Source organism: Tamandua tetradactyla, chromosome 19 (assembly GCF_023851605.1).
Source record: "Tamandua tetradactyla isolate mTamTet1 chromosome 19, mTamTet1.pri, whole genome shotgun sequence".
NCBI lineage: Eukaryota > Metazoa > Chordata > Mammalia > Pilosa > Myrmecophagidae > Tamandua > Tamandua tetradactyla.
The window spans coordinates 8964085-8991341 of NC_135345.1; the positions used below are offsets into that span (position 1 = coordinate 8964085).

At 41.0% G+C, this 27257-nt stretch overlaps 1 protein-coding gene across 4 annotated transcripts in view; it reads right to left on the minus strand.

Annotated features, from left to right (window-relative positions):
- Nucleotides 1-8163: 8163 nt before the first annotated feature.
- Nucleotides 8164-27257, minus strand: part of SLC2A9 (solute carrier family 2 member 9) — a 229465-nt gene continuing 210371 nt past the window's right edge. For all 4 annotated transcript variants that reach the window (XM_077136390.1, XM_077136391.1, XM_077136392.1 and 1 more), the window contains one exon: nucleotides 8164-13340. In XM_077136390.1, coding sequence (XP_076992505.1) covers nucleotides 13086-13340 — 255 coding nt within the window. In that variant the 3' untranslated portion in view covers nucleotides 8164-13085. The remainder of the gene's footprint in view (nucleotides 13341-27257) is intronic.

Here is a 27257-nt window from a genome sequence, read left to right on the forward strand (position 1 = left end):
TTTAATGAATCGTCCTTCATTATTAAGAAAACACCCCTAACTCTTAGTTCAGATACTTCTCTCAGTCCAAACACCCCTAACTCTGTCACATGAAGCAATAATAAGCAGGGAGATTTTTGGTACACTGAACTCTCTACTTCTTGATAATCTCAGGTTGATAATCTTTTCAGGGGCTCACTGGTAACTCCAGCCAGTGCTGCAAGAGCAGCAGCCAAACCCTGCCCATGGAAGTCATGGCCAGTCAATGGCTGGCTTTTTCTACTCCTACTTGCTTGTGGAGATTTCTGGGTAATTGTATCACATGCTTGGATGGACCAATGAATATCTGGCCAGTGACTATTTTAAGGACCTGTCTTCTAATACTGCATTACTTTTGAAGTATCCCAAACTGAAGGACCAGCTCAGGTTCAGGATTATAGGTTTGCTTGTTACCTTTTGTCAGAGGCCTGCTGTAGGTCTGTAGGTCTGCTGCCAAACTGTATAACATATATACAAAAAAACCCAATGAATTTCAAAGCATGCCAAAACAACTAGTTATAGGATAGATTTCAGAGTTTGGTATGGGTTATAGTTTCACAATTTTAGGTTTTTCCTTCTAGCTGCTCCAAGACAATGAACACTAAAAGAAATATCAATATAATGATTCAGGAGTCATACTCATTTGTTAAATCCTATCTTCTCTTTTATAACTCTACCTTCTCCTTTGATCACTTTTCAAAAATTATTTATTTTTTATTGCCTATATTATATATTCACATACCATGTAGTCATCTAAAGTGTACAAATTTCACAATATCATCATACAGCTGTGCATTTATCATCACAATTGACTTTTTTTCTTTTTTGTGAAAAATAACATATATACAAAAAAGTAATAAATTTAAAAGCATATCGCAACAAGTTGTTGTTGTAGACAAGATTTCAGAGTTTGGTATAGGTTACAGTTCTACAATTTTAGGTTTTACTTCTAGCTGATCTAAGATACTGGAAACTAAAAGAAATACCAATATCATGATTCAGCAATCATACTCATTTTTTAAACCCTACCTTCTCTGTACAACTCCACCATCAACTTTGATCTTTCTCCCACTCTTTAGGGGTATTTGGGATATGCTCATTCTAACTTTTTCACCTTGAAAGAGGCTCTCAATTGTATGGGATGGGGGGTGGAACTAGTTGATGTTCTGAGAGAGGTTGGACCCTCTGCATTTCAGTGGGAAATGTCTTTCCACCTATTTAGATCTTTTTTGATTTCTTTTAGCATTGTTATGTAGTTTTCTGTGTACAAGTCCTTTATGTCCTTTGTTAAATTCATTCCTAGATACTTGATTCTTTAGCTGCTATTTTGAATGGATTTTTTTCCTTAATTGATTCTTTAGTTAGATCATTGCTTGTGTATAGAAACATTACTGATTTTTGCACATTAATTTTATATCCTGCTGCCTTGCTGAATTTGTTTATTAGCTCAAATAGCTTTGTTGTAGATTTCTCAGGATTTTCCAAGTATAGTATCATGTCATCTGCAAATAATGAAATTCCTTTCCAATTTGGATGCCTTTTATTTCTTTTTCCTGCCTGATTGCTCTAGCTAGAACTTCTAGTACAATGTTGAATAATAGTGGTGACAGAGGACACCCTTGTCTCATTCCTGATCTTAGGGGGAAAGCTTTCAGTCTCTTTTCATTGAGTATGAGTATGATGCTGGCTATAGATTTTTCGTATATACACTTTATCATATTGAGGAAATTACCTTTGATTCCAATCTTTTGAAGTGTTTTTATCAGAAAAGGGTGTGAATTTTGTTGAATACTTTTTTAGCATCAATCAAGATAATCATGTGATTTTTCCCTTTTGATTTGTTAATGTGCTTTATGGTTCTTGTGTTGAACCATCCTTACATTCTTGGTATAATCCACACTTGGCCATGGTATATAATTCTTTTAATGTGTTGTTGGATTTGATTTACTAGTATTTTGTTGAGAATTTTTGCATCTATGTTCATTAGTAAGATTAGCCTGTAGTTTTACTTTCTTATAGTAGCTTTACCCAGTTTTGGTATTTGTTCTAGTTTGCCAGCTATCAGAATGCAATATACCAGAAATGGAATGGCTTTTAAAAAGGAGAATTTAGTAAGTTGCTAGTTTACAGTTCTAAGGCCGACAAAATGTCCCAATTAAAACAAGTCTATAGATATGTCCAGTCAAAGGCATTCAGGGAAAGATACCTTGGTTCAAGAAGGCCAATGAAGTTCAGAGTTTCTCTCTCAGGTGAGAAGGCACATGGCGAACACAGTCACAGTTTCTCTGTCAGCTGGAAGGACACATGGTGAGCATGGTGTCATCTGCCACCTTTTTCTCCTGGTTTCCGGTTTCATGAAGCTCCCCGGGAGGCATTTTCCTTCTTCATCTCTAAATGTCGCTGGCTCGTGGACTCTCTGCTTCGTGGTGCTGCAGCATTCTCTGCTCTCTCCAAATCTCCTTCTTTCTCCAAAATATTTCCTCTTTCATAGGACTCCAGAAACTAATTAAGACCCACCCAAATGCGTAGAGACACGCCTCCAGCTAATACAGTTTAACAACCACTCTTTATTAAATCACATCTCCAGGGAAATGATTTAATTACAGTTTCAAACATTCAATACTGAATAGGGATTAGAAGAAACGGCTGCCTTTACAAAATGGGATTAGGATTAAAAATGGCTTTTCTAGGGTACATACATCATTTCATACCAGCACAGTGTTAAAGTGATGTTAGCTCCATAAAATGAGTTGGGGAGTGTCCCTTTTTCCTCAATTTTTTGGAAAAGTTTGAGCAGGATTTGTATTCTTTTTTTTTTTGGAACATTTGCTAAAACTTCCCTGTGAGGCCAGCTAGCCCTGGACTTTTCTTTGTAGGAAGATTTTTGATGACTGATTGAATCTCTTTACTTGTGATTGGTTTGTTGAGATCTTACTGGTACTCTTTAATTCTGTGCCCTCCTTCAGACCTCCCTCTCCTGACTTTTTTTTTCCAGCCGTCAGAACTCATTTTTAGTATTTCTTGTAGGGCCAGTTCCTTGTTGATAAATTACCTCAGGATTTGTTTGAGTGTGAAAATTTTAATCTCTCCCTCACTTTTTTTTTTTTTTTTTTTTTTTTAGTTGTATGGTCTGGGAATTGAATTCAGGTCTCCTGCATGGAAGGTGAGTATTCTACCACTGAACCACCTGTACAGCCTTCTCTCCCTACTTTTGAAGAACAATTTAGTTGGGTACAGAATTCTTGCCTGGAAATCTTTCTCTTTCTGGATCTTAAAGATATCATACCCCTGCCTTCTTGCCCCCTTAGTGACACTTGAGTAGTCCAAACTCAGTCTTAATGCGGTTTCCCTTGTATGTGGTAGATCATTTTTCTCTTGCCGCTTTCAGGATTTTCTACTTCTCTTCAACATTTGACAGACCGATTAGTATGTTCTTGGAGTAGGCCTATTTGGTTTTATTCTATTTGGAGTTCATTGGGATTCTCTGATTTGTATATTTATGTCCTTATAAGGGTTGGGAAGTTTTCCCCCATTATATCCTCAACCAATCTTCCTAGATCTTTACTCTTCTCTTCTCTCTCTGGTACACTGATGATTCTTATTTGCATGCTTTATTTTGTTCATCATTTCCCTGAGATCCAATTAAAAAATTTCCATCTTTTTTTGCCATTTGCTCATTTGTGTATTTGAAATCAGTTGTCCTGTTCTCTAATTCACTTATTATTTCTTCTGCCTCTTCAAATATGCTGTTGTGTGTCTGTAGTATATTTTTTATTTGGTCTACAGCATCTTTAATCTCTGCTATCTGCTATTTTTCTATTTATTCTTTCAAATTCTTCTTTACGCTCTTCTAGTGTCTTCTTGATTTCCTTTATGTCATTAGCCAACCATTGATTTTATTTAGTAGAGTTATGTGGTAGTTAGGTTCAGGTGTCAACTTGGCCAGGTAAATGTGCCTAGTTCTGTTGCTGGGGACATGAGCCAAAGGCATGTGAACCTCACCTGTTGCTGATCACATCTGTAGTCGGCTAGGAGGTGTGCCTGCTGCAATGAATGATGTTTGACTTACTGGCTGGTGCTTAAAAGAGGGAGCTCAATGTAGCACAGCCAAAGCATCTTAGCACTCCTCATCTCAGCACTTGCAGCTCATCCCAGGCCTTTGGAGATGCAGAAAGGAATCACCCTGGGGAAAGCTGTTGGAACCCAGAGGCCTGGAGAGAAGGCCAGCAGAGATCGCCCTGTGCCTTTCCACATAAGAAAGAACCCCAGTCAATAGTTAGCTACCTTCCTCTGAAGAACTAATGAAATAAATCCCCTTTTATTAAAACCCAATCCATCTCTGGTGTGTTGCATTCCAGCAGCTAGCAAACTACAACAAGTTATATGAACATCTTTGATTGATTAGTTGTTTCACAGTCTGTCTCCTCTGGTGTTTTAATTTGGTCATTAGGCTGGGCTATTTTTGTCTGCATTTTCATATCCTTCATGATTTTCTGTTGCCTTTGAGGTATGTAAAAATCTTGATAGGGTTACTTCGGAATTTGATTTTCTTCAGTGGTCTAAAGCTTTGTATTTGTGGGACAGTTGTGGAGCAGATGTGGGATATGGATGGGGCGGGGCACAGCAGTGCGGTGATGGATTGCAGTACGTGTTTAAGCACAGGTTGGGGGTGCTAAACTAGTGCCCAGGAGCTGGGGGTGTGGGGTTTGGGGTGGAGGTGAGCGGCAGGGGCCATGGGAGTGGGGTGCAGCTCAGGAAGGTCTTGGAGCATAGGAACAGGGGACACCTGGAGGACACAGAGGTAGGGCACAGCAGGAGGTGAATGGGGGCTGTGCAGATGTGCGGAGGCTGGTGCATGGGCAGGATGCGGGGCATGAAGCATAGAGGTTGTGGGTATTAGGGTGTGGGGTTAGGGGCTCAGAGAGGGCAGGGCACAGGTGCATCCTTACATGGGGGGAGGGAGTCTGGGGGGGGGACTGGGGGCTGGGATACGAATGTGCATGTGTGCAGGGACAGGGCATGGGTCATGGGGTTTGCAGGGCATGGGTTGGGGGTGGGTGTTGTGGGGTGGGGCAGGGGTGCATGTGTGTGCAGGGTGGGTGCTGTGTGGCACAGAAGTGCCTATGAGCACCTGACACATGTGAGAACGGCATGCTTGTGCCAGGGAGTGGGGCAATGTCGGGGGTTACGCCAACACACTCGCTCACAGTGAAAGAAATACCCAAACACAAGAGGATATGGGTGAACAGGGGACTGTTCTTGAATACCTAAAAGAGCAGACTTTTATTAAGACAGGCAATGCCCGACTTTCTCATGAGTAAAGACCTTAGACTAAACAATGATCTTAGATTTATGTCTTATTGGTTCTTATTTTGGGGAACATTTTGTACAAGGTTTATTGAAAATACCCTTCCCAATTTCCTGGGGGGTTAGTTACATACACAACAATCTTTGCTGCCAAGTCACAAACACTGCCTTCAGTAATCCATGTCCTTGGCCTGGCCTGATTCTGACCTTTCAGAAAGCAGACCCCTTATTACAACATTCTCCACCACCCGTCATGCACTCTTACAGGACAGGGCTGTTCACGCGTGTGGGTGGGGAGCAGGGTGAAGCTGTTAAAAGGTTGGTGCATGGATGTGTCAGTGCTGGGGTGGACAGGACATGGGTGTGCAAGTGCGTGTGTCTGGGAGTGCCATACTGATATGTGTGTGTGTGTGTGTAGAGCCTGGTTGGGGGGTGGTGGGTGGGCAGGTTTGTGCAACTGCATGGGCTGGGGGCAGGTGTGGCCCGGATGCACAGGTGAGTGACTACAACACAGATGAGCAGGTGAATGCCTGTAGATGAACGGAGGGGAAAGTGGGGATGGGGAGGCAAGGGGCTGGGTGCAGGTGCGTGGGTCCCAGGAGGGGTGGGGCAAAATTGTTTGCTTGTGTGGGAGAGGTGGGTCAGGCTGGGGAAAGTGTGCACGTGTGTGTGTGTGGGTTGTGGAGTGGGGATGCGCAGATGGGGGCATCAGGGCAGGGGTGCTTGGAGCATGTTAGGGGGTGGGAGTGTTCAGGTGTGTGGGGTGGGGAGCTCATGGGGTGCAGGGAAGGGGCGGCACATGTGAGGGTAGCATGTTCAAAGAATGCCACTTGGCTTACTTCCTATCCCCATCTCCCTGTCTATGTACTCCTGAGGGCTCCTGGCTCTCTTTGGAAAGGGGCACATCAGGTTGTTTGCACCAGCTGGATGGTCATCAGTTTTCTGCATCTCAGTTACTCACCTTTTGCAACCAGGGCCTCTCTGTGTGGTGTAGAAGACCCTCTCAGGTCACTTACACCCTGGGGTTGCTGTTCTGGTCGTTTTTCTGTCACTTGTCTAGCTCTTCCTTGGAGCAGGGATGAACTCAACCTATCCTATCCCGTCATCTTCCTGTAAGTCCTAAGATATCTTTTTTGATCCATGGGTTATCTAGAAGCATGTCTTATTTTCTAAACATAAGGGAATTTTCCAATTATCTCTCTGTTATTGATTTCTCATTTAATTCTGTTAATGCTGGAGCATATACCTTATATTATTTCAATCTTTAAAATTGGCTAAATTTTATTTTATGATCTAGTGTATGGGTTATATTCTTGAAAGTTCCATTTGCACTTAAAAATAATATCTATATTGTTGTTGCTGACTGGAGTATTCTAGATATGCCAATTCGGTCAAATTATTTGATAGAGTTTGTTACAGTTTACCAGGCTGCTATGACAAATAACACACAATGGGTTGGCTCGAACAGCAAACACTTATTGTATGATGACTTTGGAGGCTAGAAGTAAAAAATCAATGTATTGATAAGGCCATACTTTCTTTCTGACATCTGTAGCACTCTAGTACTGGTTTGCCACAATCCTTGGGGTTCCTTGGCCTGTGTCTCTAACTCCTGTTGCCTGGCAATCTCTCTCTCCTTGTGTCTGCTCTTCCAGTTTCCATTCATTTCTAGCTTCATCATGTGACCTTCTCAGACCCAATTTTTTTTCTCTGCTTTTAAAGAACACCAATAATATAGATTAAGATCCGTTTGATTCAGTTGTGCCAAATCTAAATAGGATTTTAGGAAGCCCTGTACACAAAGGAGTCCATACCTTAACTGATACACATCTTCAAAGTATACTATTTACAAATAAATTCACACCCACAGGAATGTGGATTAACAGTAAGAACATGTCTTTGTTGGGGTACATATTTCAAATAATACCTGTGGATTTGAACCCACTGTAAATAGAATCTCTTGAAGATGTCATTTTTCATTTAGGTGTGGTCCAACAGAATGAGGGTGGATCTTAATCCATATTACTGAGGGTCTTATAAGGAGAAAAAGCTGGAAGCCACAAGTTGGAGAAGACCATATAGTAAGAATCCAGAAGCCAACAGAACCCAGAAGAGCTGATAAAAAGGACTTTGTCATGTGATGGGCAGCAGAGACACAAGCCAAGGAACCCAAGGATTGATGGCAGTCAGAACCAGAATTCTACATACTCTAGGAGAAAGTAAACCTTGTTGATATATTAATTTTTGGATGCCTTCTAGCCTCAAAACCATAAGCCAATAGTCTCCTTGTTTAAGCTACTCCATTGGATGGTATTTACCATAGCATCCTGGCAAACTAAGATACTACCACAGTGCTCAGTTCTGCCATATCCTTGCTATTTTCTATGTACTCGTTGTATTGATTATTGAGAGTGAAGCATTGAAGACTCCAAGTATGATTGTGGATTTGTCTATCTTTTCTGTTCTATTTGTTTTTGGTACTTGCTTTCAGGTACATACACACTTAGAAAGTTATGTTTTTCCAGTGAATTGACCCAATTATTGACTAATTTCCTGCTTTATCAATAGTAATTTTTCTTGTTCCAAGTTCTACTTTTTCTGATAGTAATGTAGTGAAGACAGCTTTCTTTGACTCATGACTGTGTGGTGTATTGTTTTCCACTTTTAATCTATATATATAATCATTTCTAATGTGCTATTTTTTTGGTAAACAAAATATTATTGGGTCTTTTTAAAATTTCAAATGAACAATCTCTGTATTTACTTGATATGCTTATACTATCAATTAATATGATTATTGATTTGTTTGCAATAATAATTGTTTATCTTTGTTTTCTGTTCCTGTCTTTCCTTCCTTTTGATTATCTGAATATTTATTATTATTCCATTTTAATTTAGCTACTGACTTTTTACACTGCATTGTTGAATAGTTTTTTGAATTTGTTGTTCTGTTTTCTACATATGTACTTAACTTTTCACAGTCTATTTAGTCATGTGAAATGTAAAAACCAAAGAATTTCATAGGTACTTTTAACCTCCCTCCTTGATTTTGTAGTTAGGATTTGTTTTACATCTATATATACATTATACACATGCCAGATGCTACAGTTTTTAATTTCATCAGACATACATATTTTATCCATTAATCTTTACTCAAGCTCCTAGTTTTCCTCTGGAATCATTCTGTTTTCTTTCCACTTAAAGGACTTTCTTCAGCATTTCTTTAAGAATAGGTCTGCCGTAATCAAATGGAGAAGGTCTTATTTCACCTTCATTTTCTTTTGGTGGGGGAGGTGCATGGTCTGGGAATCGAACCCGGGTCTCCCACATGACAGGTGCGCATTCTAACCACTGAACCACCCTTTCCTTAATTTTTGAAAGTTATTTTTGCCAGATATAAAATCCTAGGTTGGCAGTTCTTTCCTTCAGTATTTAAAAATATTTTAAAATTGTTCCATTCTCTTTTTGCCTACATGGCTTTTAATGAGAAATCTAAATCTTCAGTCATTAAAATTGTTCCCTATATATAACGTGTTGATTCTTTTTAGGCTTCTTACAGATTTTTCCCTTTATCTTTGCTTTTCATTCATTTCATTGTGATTTGTCTGGGAGTATTTTTTTCTAAATTTATCATGTTTGGGGTTCACTGCACTTCTTGAATCTGTAAGTTTATGTCTTTCACACAAAAAAAAATTTCAGGAAATTTTCAGTTATTATTTCTTTAAATAATATTTTTTTCTGTACCAATCTCTTTCTCATTTCTTCTGAAACTTCAATGACATAAATGTTAGATTTTTAAATATTGTTCCAGAGATACCTAAAGCTCTGTTCATTTCTTCACTGTTTTCTCAAGAGAGCTCATTGATTCTTTCCCAGTCATCTCCATTTTGCTACTGATGCTGCATGTTTAATTTTTAATTTCAGTTATTGCAATTTTTAGTTCTAAAGTTTCCATTTTAAAATATAGTTTTGATTTCCTTGCTGAGAACTTCCATCTTTCCATTATTTCAAGTTTTCCTTTACTTGAGAGATCATTGTTATAATAGTTACTTTAAAGTAGCTAATATATCTGGGTCATCTTGGGGTTGGCATTTGTTTATTGATGTTTCCCTTGGGAATTGTTGAGATTTTCCTGGTTCTTCATATGTTAAGTAATTTTTTATTGTGTCTTGGACATTTAAAATAGTCTACCATGAGGTTCTGTATCCTGATACAACAGGGACTTTTTTTCTTTTTGCTTTTGTGTTAGCAGGTCATCAATCCTGTTATGTTCAGACTGCAAGGCCTGACCCACATTCTGTGGACTGTGGTTCCAATTTCAGTTTAATTTTCATAGTCTCTGCTGAGTTTTATGAGTCTATCTTGTGTGTGCACCATCACCGACCAAGCTGGACCTTTGTGGTGGTCTACCCTGTAGTACAGTTCTCAAAGTCTTTGCTATACTGTTTCTGGTCAGTTTTATGCACATGCAGCTTGGGGGTGAGCCTGGGGCTTCATGAACGAATTTAAGGTATCCCTTTCTTCAGCTCTCTCTCCATTTTTAGCCTCCAGTTGCCATTTTTCCTGGTCTTCTGGCTAAAAATCAAAGGTTTTAGCTTCCTCATTCTAGTGCACACGTCTCATAACTGGGTGCGCATCTGAGATGAAGCATCAATAAAAACAAGAGATAAAAAATAATGGACTAGGGCAGGCTGTGGTGGCTCAGCAGGCAGAGTTCTTGCCTGCCATGCTGGAGACCCTGGTTCGTTTTTCAGTGCCTGCCCATGCGAAAAAAAAAAAAGAGGGCTAATTGATTGTGGAAATGAATGCACAAGTACGTGATGATACTGTGGGTCATTGATTGTATACTTTGGATGGATTGTATGGGTTGTGAATCTATCTCAATAAAATTGTGTTAAAATAAAGAAAGAAAAGTAATGGGCATTCCCTGACACTGTTTGGACCACAAAAGCCCTTTTTGCCACTTTCTCCCAATAGACAGAAGTTGTTTTCTCTGCTTTTTAGTTGCCTATATGACTACCACTGCTGACCCTACTATAGGAGTGCAGTTTTGTGATTGGGTTTGCCTCAAAGGACAGAGCCAGGCAAGCAAAAAAGATAAATAAAGAGGACTCTTCCTTGCATTCTGTTCCCCAGAGAATCTCCCTCTTCCTGGTTTTCTGGCATGACAGAGGGGGTTTCTCTGGAAGATTTTTCTGTCCACACCTTTTGTGCAGTTCTGGGAACTGGTCTGACATGGAGTATAAGCCAGGAGATATGGGAGGGAAAGAAAACCCCAGGAAACTCACTACTATACCAGTTGTTCTTCAAGTTTTCAATTTCCCTCCTCAATTTGCATGCTGTAATTTATTTTTCTGAGTTCTCATACAATTGCTTCATGTGTTCTGTTCAGGATTTTTAATTATAATCGGTGGGAGAGATAGGGTGGAGTAGGCTTACTTCATCTTAGCCAAAACCAGAAGATGAAAGAGTTACTTTTATTTTTGTGACTCTGAAAAGATGGTTAACATTCATGGCTTAGCAATAAGGGAATAGCTAAAATGCTAAGAATTAGGAGAGGAGGCCTATTAATTTGAATAGAGTTAACACCTTTTGGCAAAGCAATAGATCTTGCACAGCCAGGCTCATGGAAGTGTCTTTCTCTCTGACTCACCACTTCCAAATATGGTTCAAAATCTGAGAAATATCTCTGCACATGAAGAATTCACTGCAATGGATATTATAGAGTATGAACAAAATGCTTTTGTTCATGATGCACTTGATTTAATATAAAGTGGAAAAAATAAGATAAGAGCGCAAGATGTTTGTTATTGTGTTGTATGTATTCTGTGATTGCAACTCGATAAATAATAGGGGGGAAATGGATAGAGATGTGCAAAAATAAAAATGGTATTGGTAGGGAGAATGACGCATGTGAGATTACAGTGTCTTATCATTGTTTTTCAAAAATATGTCCTCAATGTAGTTCTACTATATTTTAAAAGGTGGTAACATATAAGAATAATTTCTGTTGTATTGTCTGATAGTCATTTTGCTCATTTAATTTTTGTAATTTGTTTGGGAAGGCCTTCCTGATTCTCACCTCTTACCCCAATCCCTAGATTAGGTAATCATGTTACATGTTCTTGGATCATGTTGTCCCCCCTTTCTTAGTACAGATGACAATTGCTAATACTTCTTTAATTTTCTATCTTCAGCTTATGTGGGCAAGGACAGTGTACCTTCTTGGTTCCTGATGTATACTAATGTACATGCCTGGTACAAGGTAGATACCTAATAAATATTTCTTGATAGAGTACTTAAGTATCAAAATGAAAAAGAACACTTAAAAGTTCATATTTCTATTTTACACTTATTTGATTCTTTTGGTTTTAGTCACTTTTTGTTCCCTCATATCACTTTCTATCCATATTGACAAACCTGTCTAAATAATTCAGCCAAATCAAAACTGGTTGATATGCTGCATGAGTTGGCAATGAACAAAAGGAGAGGCCCAATGATAGAAGAAATTTCAGCAGGAGGGGAAAATCAGAGTTCAAGTTTTGGCTAAAGTTGCTTTTGTCAAGAACAATCAGAGGACCAAAGAGAACATGGCTAGAAGCATTCCAATGGTGTTGATAGGACCAAAGCCTTCCCTTTCTAGTCTTACTCCTTCTGTTGTGACATATTAGATTCAAACACATTGGTGCTAATTCAAGTACACTTTTATTTACTTATGGCACTTTGAGTTTGTTTCATTCTGGAGGCAAGCATAGGGAATCATCCAAACCACGTGATACACATTCCAATGGCAGGATGCAAGTTGTTCTAACCTAAACAACCCTAGTGTTAAGATGGGAAGAGACCTTAAATATTATCTAGCACAAACTTTCCCCTCCAAAATTGACACTTGGATTTCCTAAACAGTCAAGGCAAACAATCATTCAGCCTTGTCTTGAACACTTTGAGTGATGATGAACTCATGATTTTACAAGGCTTCTTATTACATTTCCAGAGAAATCTCTTATAGGTTAGCAAACATGAAGTACATGAGCTGATGCTCTCATTCCCAGACCTGTGGCAGACATTGTGAATCAATCACAGAGTCCTTTCCCACCAAACCCAGGCTTAGCCTCAGAGTCATTCTCAATGTTGTTTTCCAACTGAACAGTGTTCAATTTGCAGTCCCTAACCCAGTTACTGGAAAATTCCTTCTTATGGCTGCGTTTCTAGGTCGTCCACATACTGACTCTTTACATCCTCTGTGAGCACACAGAAGTCTGATCCTCTGAGGTGAAGGCCTGGACGATGGTGGGTTGGTGCTGGGCTTTCCCAAGCCTGAGATCCACAAGGCAGAGCACACGATTGGTAACAATTTATGAGGCAGTACAAAGAGTCTATCCACTGAATCCTGAAAGCTTTCATTCAGAACCAAAGCCAAGGATCCATTGAGGCTTCAGAAGCTAGATCGAGGGCAGCTCAGGGCTACTTATGGTAGAGCCATACCACTTTGAAATCAGGGGTTAAGTGATGAAGAAGAGAGTTCATCAATCTATGTGGAAAATGTTACATTTATTGAAACAAGATGACTCTTTGCAGCTTCCAGAAGAGTTTGGGGGATTCAGTTAGGAATAAGCTCCAAATTGTTGTGATGTTATATTAGTATGCACAGGTTTGTTTTTATATACTCAATAATTTAAGGCTTGCATGGCTTCTATCAGTTTGAGTCTTAACGAAAATGGGGAAAACCTTTGGTTTCCTGAAATGGCAAGGCCATCCATTTAGACAATCCTGTTTTTGACGCAATTATCCTGTGAGGAGACGGAACCTGATTTAGGTCTTCCGTTTGTCTTATCATCAGCTTCAATGGAGTCAATTTTCTCCTCTGGTGGGTATACCTTGTTTCTTTTGGCAAATGCCTGGCTGATTTCTGCATGGGTTCTGTTTTTGGTCTCTGGCAGGACAAAAAAGAAATAGACAGCTCCCATGATGCAGACTGCAGCAAAGACCAGGAAACAGTAGGTATCCAGGCTTTCCTGTGGGAAGGCAGAGACAAGAGAACATCAATGGACAATTGCTAAACCAAGTGTGAAACCATCTCAGAATGGACTAAAAAAACAATCCTCCATTCATACATCAGTATTCCTGGATAAACCACCAGATGGGATGATGCTGACTTTCTAAGGTAAGTGGTGCTCTCTGTGAGGATTTCTCACATGAAGCATGAATAAATCAGCTTCAAATCTCAGTAAAGATGAGAAAATGGCAGTTTTTATTTTCTGCATATTAGGCATTTACAAATTAATCATCATAAAAGCAAAATGTAATACTTAAGTTTATATTTAACATTAAGCACCTTCTCCCTCCCTCACCCATCCCCACTCTATTGATAAGAAAAGTACAAAGTTAAAAGGGAAGTGAAACACCTCTAGGCATAAGAAAAATGTGGAGATAGACAAGGCCAAGAATACACCATATCTCTAATGTGCAAAAGGCCTAACTTTCTCATTGAAATGCTAATGCAGACTTGTACAAATCAGAGAGACTAGAAAAAAAAAAGAATTGGAATGCAATCACTCTATTTTATACATGCTGATTATAGCACGTAATGCCTGGACTAGAAGGACCCCATCAACTACACTAGACCTTGAACTTCTCAGGGATTCGGTTTCCTCTGTGGCTTATGTGCCCTGCACAATAGCTGGCTCATAGCAGTTGTTTATAAAATGTTTGTTGAGTGACTTTATGGATTCCAGCTGTCAGGACTGTGATTCTTTCATGCAACAAATATCTATTAATCCAAAGATATGGTGCCCCTGTCTTTGAATGATACTACACAAGAAGCAGTATCCTAATTTTAGTCAATTACATTTTATTTTTTGATTCAACATAAATTTATTTTTAGCATATAGCACAGTGCTTATGAGCTTGATCCCTAGACCACTTACCCCAGAACTGCTATTGATTAAAATTGAGGTTTTTTTTGTGCCTCAGTTTCTATGCTTGTAAAATGAGGATAATAATGATACTTATAGGTGGTTGTGAGGATAAAACATGATATTTCCTCTAAAGTACCTGGGGGTGCTTAGCTTGGAGGCTGTGCGCCTTCCACTGGTCCATGAGGATTTCATGAATGGCATGGGGGAGGGGCGAGAGCATGGGCTCTGCAGCCATATGATTAGAATTCAAATCTGGGCACCACTACTCTAAGATGTGCCATTTAAGACAGGACATCAACCCACTGGTCATCAGTTTCCTCATCTGCAACATAGTGATAATATACCAATGTACTGTTTGAAGATGAAAGGAGATACATCCAAATGCACTTTCAATATCTTCACTTGCATCTGACTTTTCAAATCCAAAAGAGCCTCTAAATCCACTCCTGCTCCAGTTTTCTCCCTCTCAGTCCATGCATCCCCATCCTTCCAGTTGCTCAAGCCAAACAAAACATTCAGAGGCAGGCTAGGCTCCTCTCTTTTTGCATGCTCCCATCTAATCCATATATCCTGTGTTGGAGCACTTGCCACCCTGCAACCATTTTGGAACAAGTGGCTGTCTTCTCTTCCTTTGTTTTTTATAATAGTTTCCTAACCAATTTCCCTGCTTCTCTCCTTATCTCTCTTAAACTCATTCTTAAGAGTACAGCCAGAGGGATCCTGTAAGAAAAGGACAGAGCCTGTCACTCCTCTGCTCAAACCCTCCATGGCTTCCCAAGTCACTTCAAGTAAAGCCAAAGTCCTCACCATGGCCTCTAGGACCATTGACTGTGTCTCCCAGGACCTCTATCTACCCTGGCCTCACACACACACACACTCTCTCTCTCTCTCCTTCTCTGCTCCAACTATTGTCTTCATGATAGCCCTCAAATATCATGCCACAGGATTTTTGCTGTTTCTTCTGTTTGGTATGACTTTCTAGATATTGGCACATTCTGTTTTATAACTCCCCTTTGTCTAGGCTCAAATGTCACTTTCTAAGACAGTTGCTTCCCAACCTCCATTTCTGAAGGGTTCCTCCCCAGCTCTCCACTCATCTTGCTTCACTGATCTACGCAGCACTCCCCACGGCTCAACATTATAACATAATTACTGTTGGGTCTCATCCTCTCACAGTGATTATGCTTATGGAAGGATGGGGTCTCCAACAGACCTCACTCCCCACACCTCTACCTGCGCACACAAGCTCCATAATCCTAATGACTGGTTCTGCAGACAACTACTCCAAAACAGGACATTGCTAGGAGGGTGCCATCAACCTGGCTTCAGGAGGGAGAGGAAGGCACTAAACAAAATGGGCATCTACTCCATCCTGTTACTTGTTCATTTGATGCCTCTGAAAAGAGGCCTATTTACAGGTGCAGGAATGGAGGTGGAGTGAGGATGTGCTACTTGCCCAGGGTCACACCAGCTGGAGTGCAGGGCTGGGAGTATATCTTGGTCCTGAGCTCTTCCCACGACCCACATGACCTCTTGTGAGAATGGGAGTTGGGCTGGGAGACAAGACGTGAGCCTGATAATGAGTAGTGATATTCATTGGGTCCCTTAGGAAAGGAAACCAAGCAGATGGCAGCTCTGCAGGTGGCAGAGAGGTCCTAGTCAACTCTGGATGGCCCAGGCCAGGGTAGTTAGCCTCTCTAGGGCTCAGTTCATTCATGCATTCAATAAAAGATAGCAAATGTTGATTGATCACTTCCTATGCCAGGAGCTGTTTTAAATGTATGATGAGAATATTGGCTCATTTGATGTTCACACCAAGCCTATGGGGGCAGATACTTTTATAGAGATGAAGTAACAAAGTTAGGTGAAATAACCAGCCCAATTTTGGGGGGCTGAGAGACAAAGCTAGTATTCAAATCTGTGAGTCTGACCCCAGATTCTGTGGTTGATTCACCGTCTTCCCCACTTAGAAAGGACAAGAGAAGAGGAGACCTTGGTGAAGTGTCAATGGAAATGAAGTGCCCTCAGGCCATCCCAAGCCTAGAGGTTCCTATGAAAGGACAGGATGAGAGAGATGCCAGGTGGGAAGGGCTGATGGGGTCAAATGGACAGAGGAAGCAAAGTGGGCTTGGGAACTGTTCTTGAGCATCCTTAGCCAGGAGCTTAAATCCATCCAGTTCCTGGCAACCAAACGACATTTATGGTTTTTGCCATAGATAATTTCACAATAGTGATCATGTCACAACTCAGTGCTAAACTATAAGTATGTGACTCAATTTAATCTGGGATGAGAAATGACAGGTGTTGAGCAGCCCCTGTGTGCCAGGGAGATTACAGGCATTACCTCATCTAATTCCCAAAGCCCACTTTATGATATAGCTATTTTTTTTTTTTTTTTTTTTTTTTTTTTTTTTTAAAGGAAAGACAGAGAGAAGGAAGGAAGGATAGAAGGAAGGAAGGAAGGAAGAAAGGGAAACATTTTTAAACATTTTCTTGTTTTATTGTATTCTGTTTCTCCGTTTTTTGTTACATGGGCTGGGGCCGGGAACCGAACCGAGGTCCTCCGGCATAGCAGGCAAGCACCTTGCCCGCTGAGCCACCGCGGCCCGCCCTATAGCTATTTTTATTTCCACTTTATAAAAGATGAAATGGACAATTACAAAGGCTCTGAAATTCATTCAAGACCATGTAGGGATAATTAGAAGAGTCCAGCATCACACAGAAGTCAACAGGACTCAGGGCTCACACTCCATTATTTATCATGACTCCCTCACTGGGAGATGGCAATGCAAGGTCAATAAATCCTACAGTGTGTCCCACAAGAGGGTTGTGAGGTAGGTCTCTTTCACCTTATCTTACAGGTGAAAAAATGGAGAGTAGAAAGGGTGGATTATTTGCTCAAAGACACCTGGTTGGTAGGGGCTGCATCTAGATTTGAACCCAGATTTGCTTTACCTAGAGGCCACTGTCTTGCCTCTGAAACTGCAAATCTTATGCAGTATAACCTAGCAAGGCATCTGGTGAAGCACCTGGTACAGAGTCTGAACATGTCATGTTTTCTACTTCCAAACTGCTCAGCAACTCACTTTCTGCCCAGCTGCTCCAGAATGAGTCATTCAACCACTTGTAAGTTATTCGGAGGGAGGTTTTGTCTAGTGGCCCCTGAATAAGGAGATTTGAGACAATGTACAGTGTAGTGGCAAGAACCCTGCCTAAGAATCAATAGACTTGGGGCCTACATCTGACTCCATCAAAGACTCAACTCCTCTCATGACCACCTGGGAAGTACCCACAAGCTCTTTGTGCTTTATTTTCCCCATGTATAAAATGGACACAATCAGAGTTATAGTTTTTGTAAAAGCACATTCAAATTTATAAAACTTAGCTTATAAGTAAAAAAGTTGCAAAGTTTGCCTACTTGAATCTTAAGAATGTCCATTCATTAAAAGATAGAAGATAAAGAGAGAAAAAGACAAGCCACAAATGGGGAAGTGATATTGTGATACATAACCAACAAATAATAAGTACCAATAATTTTTTAAAAGTCAACTCTTATAAGTCAAAAAGAAAAAGGCAACCCAATAGAAAAAAAGGCAGAATGTATGAATAGGCATTTTGCAGAAGAAGAAATACAAATGGCAAACAAACTCATGAAAATATGCTCATAGTTCTTAGTAATTCAGAGAAACACAAGTTAGAATCATGATATACTATTGCATACTTATCAGATTGGTAAAAATGTAAAAGGTCTGACAATGTCTGACCAAGTGTAGTGAGCAATATAAACTTTTATGCTTATTAGTGAAGCTATAAATAGCTACAAGTACTTTGAAAATCAACTTGGCATTAGCAAGTAAAGGTGAGGTTTTATCCTGTGATCCATGATATCTATTCTGGAGCTGTGCTGTCTCTGTCCAACCCCTAGCTATTTGAATTTAAATTAATTATAATAAAAAATTGAGTTCCTTGTTGCATAAGCCATTTCAAGTGCCCAAGTGCCATACAGGGCTCGTGGCTTCCACATTGGACAATGTAGAGAGAGAAACATACTCTTTATCACAGAAAGTTCTATCGGACAACACTGATCTAGATAACCTCTTGCATATTGTATAAAGATGTTCATGGTGTTATTGTTTTTAGAGCACAAAAACTGGCAGCAACCCAGTTGCTCATGGAAAAAGGTGTGACAGATTGGATTGTGTCCTCCAAAAAGACAGGTTTGAGTCCTAACCCTTAGTCCGGTAAATGTGAACTCATTTGTCCATAGGATTTTTGAAGGTGTTATTAGTTGGGATGAGGCCAAGCTGAATTAGAGTTGGCCCCAATTCAATCTGACTAGAGTCCTTAGGAGCAGAGGACATTTTGGCTGACCACTGATACAGAGATCAAGAGAGAGAGATGGCTGTGTGTCAGTGGCAAAGACTGATTACCAGGAAGCCACCACAGGGACACTATAGACTTCAGGGCACTCGTGCCCTGCTGACTCTTCGATTTGAGACTCCCAGCCTCCAAAATTGTGAGACAATAAATTCCTGCTGTTTAAGCCAAGTAGACTGTGGTACTTTGTTACAGCAGCCCTGGGAAACCGAGACAGGATAAAGAGATTGACTGTGAAATATTTGAGCAGAGAACTATAAGGACCATGGAAAGCAATGGACTATATCTGCACACTATCAGCACAGGTGGCTCTCAATGTGATGCTGAACAAAAATGTCAGAAAATACCTTCAGGATTTATATAAATATATAAATATTTATATGAATATATAAACAGGCAAAATGAAACACTAGATTGTTCAGAGACGGGTGCACTGTGGATCAAACTATAAAGAAAACCGAGAGAATGACTAAGAAAAATTTTTGCTGGTGTCATCCTTGGGGTCAAGTAGGGGCATATGGAGTATTTCATTGACTTCAGTTGGCTAGTAGGCACCCTACTGCACAAGAAGTAGGTGCTTCTTTTCTATCACTTTTATGTATAACGTGTTTTATGTGCAATTATTATAAAAACAATGATTCTCATTCTGTGTATGATGCAATCTCACTCTTTTTGCAGATGATGGATGTTTTAATTTCCCAGGGCTGCTATGACAAATGCCACAGACTGGTTGGCTTAAACAACAGGAGTTCATTGTTGCCCAGTTCTGGAGGCTAAAAGTTCAAAATCAAGCTGTTGGCAGAATCATACTTTCTCTGAAGTCTAGAATTTGGTGGTTGGTGGCTTGCCGGCATCCATAACTCCATCTCCCCCTCCATCACACGGCTGTTTGTCTTCTCTGTCCCCTTCTGACTCTTACTGCTTATAAGGACTCCAGTCATATTGGATCAAGGCCCACTATGATTCAGCTGGCCTCATCTTAACTAATGACATCTTCAAAGAGCCTATGTACAAATGGGTTCATACCCATGGGACCAGGGATTAGGGATTGAACATGTGGGGGTGCATGGTTCAATCCAAATATTATATTTCATAGCTATAATAATACTATATCACCCAGGTCTATATATCTAAAGGAACCCAAACCTAAGCAGTAATTCACACATGGTGAACAGGCATCAAATGGAATTTTACCCCAACAAAAAGGATGTAAAGCCTGAGTTAGATATAAGAACTTTCATTTAAAAAAATCATATAGGCCATAGGGCTTGCCACAGCAAAAGGATTAGCCTTGAACTGATCTGGAGGGTGGAGGCAGGGTAGTTAACCTCTTGAGGTCTGTGGGAAGCCTGAGAGAATGAAGTCTTGGAAACCCAGTAGAGTTGAACCTCATGAGGTATAGATTCTTATCCCACAATACAGGTAACAGCAATTGCCTCCTTAACTTCCCTTCCCTGGCTTATGTGGAACCCATTAGCTACAGTCACATCACTTCTCTAGATATGTCTTTTATGTTATTAGAAATTGTCATGAAAATGTTCCATATTCTCTGATATGGGAAAAAAAATTCTTTTGAGAATACACCATACCACTAAATTATGCTAAACATATGAGGTGATTTGGTTGAAGTGCTGCATTGTTTAGGAAATGGTCCTTGATGTTTACAGAAAACTCAGCATTTTCTTCCAGTCCATTTAATCATTATTACATGAGAATGCGGCAGCTCTGCTGCCTCCTTGAACAAGGAGAAGAGATGAAGAGTAGTTTGCTGGGAACAAACTTGCGAGTAATAATGAATGAGACCCTTGGATTCCTTTGCAGATCAGGGTTGTTGGGCACTGATTACTATCCAGAAATCTAGTCACAAAAAGTCGTGTACACCAGAGGCAACACAATTATAACCTGATGTAATGCTGTTTAAGCTTAGAAGGAGCCATCCGATCAGATTGAAACCACAAAGCATTCTAAGTTAGAGTGAAGATTCCCACAATAATAGTCTACATCACCTGGAAGAATTGACCAGGAATATTGCTCAATTCTTAGAAAACTCCTCTGTGCCCTCGGGACTAGGTTCAAGCATGTCTTTCTCAGAGACATAGGTCTTGATGAGACCTTGTGTGCGAGCCGCTCCCTCATGGGTCTACAGAACTGGCCACCATGCTTGGGTAGACTGAGTGGTTTCTTAAGTAAGTACCTGGAGCATGCTTAGAAGAGTGCCTGGCATCTGCTGTCATGTTCATGTCATGCCTCCTTCCTCTTGGGAACTCTGCAAAATGTCAGTGAGGGGGTTTGGGCTGGACAATGCAAGCTAGGTACCTACAGTGGGTGCCTGGTGGATATTTTTGGAATGAATGAATCAATCTGCCTTTAAGGTTCTGTCTAGATCTGACATTACATCATTCTATAATTACAGATACTTGAAAAATCTGCTTTGAAATAAGGGTCATAGCATTCAAATATGCAGGGATTCAAATATTGTAATATGCTACTGGTAACAGAGAAGTCAAGAAGAAGGGATATTTTAAACAATTGGCTTCTACAACAGAAGTGTAGAGAGGAGTAGTTTTTTCCACTGTGGACATGAACCTTTGGCCTGTTGGGAGTCTTTGAGCCTTTGGGAGCATTCCTACTATTATTGATACAGATGTAAATAACGAGTCATGTTTGTTGAGGATTCTGTGTTAAGCCCTCACTCTCAGGGGCTCAGCATCTTTGCCCAATGCCTCCCATTAGCTTAGTGTTAGATTCAAAAATTGAATCCAAAGCATTGTTCTTAACCACTCTGTAAACCACCTCCTGGTGGTCATGCTTTGTAGACACGGCCTGTCCAGTGATGCTGCTTACACATACCTCCAGGGGCGGTTGCTTGGACCAGGTCTAGCTGATGCTCCAGGTAAATTTTCTAAGTCTTCTCGTGTCTGAAAACGCCTTTTTCCCTCTCTCACAAGTAGAGGCTGGTTTGGCCAGGTACAGATTTCTAATATCAAAATTATTTTCCCTCAATCCTTTGAAGATGATACATCTTACCCTCCATGCAGAGTCTTGCCCAGAAGTGTAATGTCATATGATTGCCATTTTTTTAAAGGTTGTTTGATTTTTCTCTGGAAACTTTTAGGGTTTTGACCCCACTGTTCTCAAATTCCACCCGATTTGTCTAGGAAGTTGTTCTTTGAACCCAATTTGCTCAGCATGACATGGGCTGGTTCAGGATGAGGAAATGTCTTTCTGAAGCTCTGGGAAATTTTCTTCTGTTTTTCCTCTGGCCGTTCCAAGGAAAGTGCCCTAACTAACCCTCTTGGTGTCTCCTGCCCTCTAACTCCTAGGACCACTTCAGCCTTTTTCAACAATCCCATCCTAGATGTATTTTGGGGCCAGATTCCTTCCATCAGTTCATTCCATCTGCTATCTGTCTTCCGGAGATGTCTCATAGTTTTGTGTACATCCATGGTGTTCATTCTTATTTTCTAGGAGGTTATATACTTATTCCTCATTTTGAGTATATGTGGGATTTGGGGTATGTGGGGGAAGCAGGTTGGTATGCTTAGCAGGCATTTCAAAAGACTCTTCTGGGTTGAATCTTGAAGGATGAGTGCTACAGAAGCTGTAGCTATTTGGGGGCACCAGTTGATGGAAGAAGTAGCTCAACAGTGATATCTGGTAATACTTAATGTCCCATGTACCACATGGCTCTTTGAGAACCTGATAAAAAGCTATGAATTCTCCTAAGAGAAAAAAAAGTTCATACACCTGACATTTCAACACTATTTCTGGTGTGGGGCATTTCAGGGTCTTGCTGAAGCCCATCAATGGGCCATCTGGGATCCAAAGCCTCCAGGCTATACGTACTGGCTTTGATTTTAGTTCATGATGGTAAGATCAGTGCCTCTTGCTCTCCATTACATTGCCAGCCCTTGGCAATTGCTGGGTCATTATAGGAACATTCTAATAAAAGAATGTTGAATGAACAGATGACTAGAATCAGAGGAAGTCTATGGAGATGCATATCAATACAAAAGGTTATCCAAGTTAGGGTTTCATGATGTGACAAAAAATACAAACTTTTTGTGTTAGTCAGTGTTCTCTAGTGAAACAGAACTAACAGGAGAGATCTGTAAATATGAGATTTATAAAGGTGTCTCACACAACTGTGGGAATGGAAGAGTCCAAAATCCATAAAGAAGACTTTGAAGTTGGTGGCTCTGATGAGGGGTCTAGGTGAACTCCGCAAGAGAGACTCACTGGCTGAAGAAGCAGTGAAAGAGTCTCTCTTCTTCCTTAACAGCCTTCAACTGATTGGATAAACTCATTGTGGGAGACATGCCTTAGTTGTTCGCAGATGTAATCAGCCACAGATGCAATTAACTGATGGATGATTTAATACACCAACCTTTTGTTTTATCAACCAGCCATGAAATATCCTCAGCAATAGTCAGACCACGGCCTGCCTGATGAGACAACTGGGTATAATCATTTGACCAAATGGACACCAGAAGCTAACCATCGCTGTCCACCCCTTGTCAGCTTGGCAGCAATATACATCACGTAGAAGCATACTTAATTTCTAATTAGAACACAATAACAGACATACGTTTTGTCTAACTGTCCTGTGTACAACTGGAAATACACTATGTCTCTCCAGAATACGGTGGATGTCCTTAGGTAAAATTCACTCATAAACTTCATTTCCTATGACTTAAATACTGTAACATTAACAATACAACTTATATCATAGGATAAGAGGAAAACAAGATATTTGCTTGTGTACAAATGCAAACACACTCATAACAAAATAGGGAGGAAATATTCATACAATCACAGTCCTCATTTCTGTAAGTGGTCACGGGGCTGTAGTTTATATTCATCACCATCTTCTTCTACTACCTATTCCATGTTCCCTTTACCCTCAGCAAGCACTTCAGCTGACCACAGTTCTTTCCCAGGTGGGGTGACCCAGAACTTCATCCCTGAAGTTTCTGGGCTATTGGTAGTCCTGCCTGGATTAGATTGTTGCAGCTTTCCATTGACTTTAATCACAGGGCATGGTAGTACTAAAATATACCCTAGGGGATCTCCTGTATTCCAGGGAAACTCTTCTTTACCTCCATTGTGTAGTTGCAGTCCTATTTCCCCTTGATAGTCAGGATCAATCACCCCAGACAGAACAGTAACCACCCCTTCGTGCCAGTTGATTCAGTGGCATGCATAGTGCAAAGTGGCCAGGCGGCAGTTTTAACTTCCAGTTCAATGGAATCACTGCTGTGCCTCCTGGTAGGAGCGCTCCTCCTTTTGGAACTGAGAACTGTAGACCAGCAGAGTTTAAGGTTTCAGGGACAGAATGCAAAAATTTTCCTAGTGGATCACTAGGGGGTGACAGTGAGTGGTACCATTCCCATTTCCATCCCTTGATTCCTGGACCCATGAATCCTGGCTATGGGAGAAAAAGCACCATAGAGTGGAAGCTGATTCAGAGCATACACAGCCTCCTGGAGAACACTGTCCTGCCACCACATTGGCACCATAATTGGGTCTTCAAAAGGCTCTTCCACTGTTCTATCAACCCAGCTGCCTCTGGATGATGGTGATCATGGTAAGACCAGAGAATTCCATGAGCATGTGCCCATTCCCACACTTCATTTGCTATGAAATGGGCTCCTTGATCAGAAGCAATGCTGTGTGGAATACCATGACAGTGGATAAAGCACTCTGTAAGTCCACAGAAGTTTTTGCAGAAACACTGTGTGCAGAGAATGAATACCCATATCCAGAGTATGCATCTATTCCAGCTAGAACAAACCACTGCCCCATCCAAAATGGAAAGTGGTCCAGCATAACCAACCTGCCACCAGGTAGCAGGCTGATCACCTCGGGGAATGGTGTCATATCGAGGAATGAGTGTGGGTCTTTGCTGCTCGCAGATTGGGCACTCAGCAGTGGCCATAGCGAGGTCAGCCTTGGTGAGTGGAAGTCCATGTTGCTAAGCCCATGCATAACCTCCATCCCTACCACCATACCCACTTTGTTCATGAACCCACTGGGCAACAGCAGAAGTGTCTGAGGAAAGAGGATGACTTTTATCCACAGGACAAGTCATCTTATCTACTTGATTATTAAAACCTTCCTCTGCTGAAGTTACCCTCTGGTGAGAATTCACATGGGACACAAATATCTTCAAGTTCTTTGCCCATTCAGAAAAGTCTATCCAAATAGTTCTTCCCCAGACCTCTCTGTCACCAATTTTCCAATCATGCTCCTTCCAAGTCCCTGACCTTCCAGCCAAACCATTAGCAACAGCCCAGAAGTCAGTACACAAATGCACCTCTGGCCAGTTCTCCTTCTAAGCAAAATGAGCAACCAGATGCACTGCTCCAAGTTATACCCACTGGGAGGATTTCCCCTCACCACTGTCCTTTAAGGACATCCTTGAAAGGGGTTGTAGTGCTGTAGCTGTCCACGTCTGGGTGGTCCCTGCATATTGTGTAGAACCATCTTAAACAAGGCCCAGGTTTTCTCTTCCCCAGTCAATAGACTCTAAGGAACTTCCCAAAAGGCTATAGTTCTGGTCTGGGAAAGAGAAAGTAATGTGGCAGGAGTGGTAGCCATGGGCATTTGGGCTACTTTCTCATGTAACTTATTTGTGCCTTCAGGACTTACTCAAGCCCTATCTCTAATATACCATTTCAATTTTATGATGGGGTGCTGCTGTCTACACCCAACTTTATGGCTCGGTGGGTCAGGCAATATCCAGCTCATGATAGGCAACTCAGGTCTCATGGTAACTTGATGGCCCTCAGTCAAGCGTTCAATCTCTACTAAGGCCCAATAGCAGCCTAAAAGCTGTTTTTCAAAAGGAGGGTAGTTATCTGCAGTGGATGTTAGGGCTTTTCTCCAAAATCATAAGGGTTTGTGTTGTGATTTTCCTATAAGGACGTGTCAAAGTGGCAGACAGCATCCCTATTTGATACTGACACTTCCAGCACCATTGGATCTGCTGGATCATATAGCCCAAGTTGCAGAGTAGCTTGCACAGCAGCTTGGTCCTGTCACAGAGCCTCCTCTTGTTCTGTACCTCACTCAAAACTAGCAGCCTTTTCAGTCACTTGGTAAATGGGCCAGAGTAACACACCCAAATGAGGAATATCTTGTCTCTAAAATCCAAAGAGGTCAACTAGGTATTGTGCTTATTTGATTGCAGAAGGGTCCAGATGCAACAACTTATCCCTCACTTCTGAAAGGATTTCTCCACATACCCCACACTAGTGGATACCTGAGGTAGAAGTCTCCTCTATTTTTGTTGGATTTATCTCCCATCCCATAACCCACAAATATCTTACCAATAAGTCTAGAGTAGTTGCTTCTTCTTGCTCACTAGGTCCAATCAGCATGATATCATCTATATGATGGTTAAGTGTTATGGCTTGTGGGAGGGAGAAACAATCAAAGTCCCTACAGAAAAGATTGTGACATAGGGCTGGAGAGTTGATACACCCCTGAGGCAGGACAGTGAAGGTAGACTCCTGGGCCTTACCAGCTGAATGCAAACTGTTTCTGGTGGTCCTTTCTGACAACTATTGAGAAAAAAGCATTTGCCATATCAATAGCTGCATACCAGGTACCATGTGATGTATTGATTTGCTTAAGCAATGAAAGCACATCTGGAACAGCAGCTGCAATTGGAGTCACCACCTGGTTAAGTTTATGATAATTCACTGTTATCCTCCAAGTCCCATCTGTTTTTTGCATAGGCCAAATAGGAGAGTTGAATGGGGATGTGGAGGGAATTATTACCCTCACATCCTTCAAGCCCTCAAGAATAGCACTAATCTCTCCAATCCCTCCAGGAATATGGTACTGTTTCTGATCACTATTTTGCTAGGTAGGGGCAGTTCTAGGGGCTTCCACTTGTCCTTTCCTACCATAATAGCCCTCACTTGATGAGTTGGAGAACGAATGTGGGGATTCTGCTGGTTGCTGAGTGTGTCAATTCCAATTATGCATTCTGGAATGGGGAAATGGGCCATAGAATGGACCCACTGTGAGGCAGACCTGAGCTAAAACTCCATTGGTCACCTGACTTCCATAAGCCCTCACTCTGACTGGTGGACCAGTGTGATGTTTTGGGTCTCCTGGAATTAGAGTCACTTCTGAGCCAGTGTCTTATATCTCCCGAAATATCTGATCATTTCCTTTAACCCAGTGCACAGTCACCCTACTAAAGAGGCCATAGTTCTCCCTGGAGAAGGCTGGGAGGAACATTAACAGTGTAAATTTTGAGTGTGTAACACGGGGTCCTTCCCCAAGGGTATCTGGCCTTCCCCTCACTCAAGTGACTCTGGGTCTGTAAACGGTCTGAAGTCTGGGTATTGATTAAGAGGCCATGATTCCTTGTTTTTGTAGTTCAAGTTAGACTTCCGTTCACTTGACCTAGAATTCTGCTTATACAGCTCAAACAAGAATTTAGCAGACTACCCTTTTATTTTACTTCTAGGTACACCATGATCCTCTAGGCAATGCCACAAGTCTCTGTGAGTCAGATTATTTTGACTGCTGCTTTGAGTCTACTGTCATTATGGTGGCCACAGCCACCTTTTCTATGGTGATTAACTGTCACCACATGGCTTCTATCAGCTTGGGATCTGC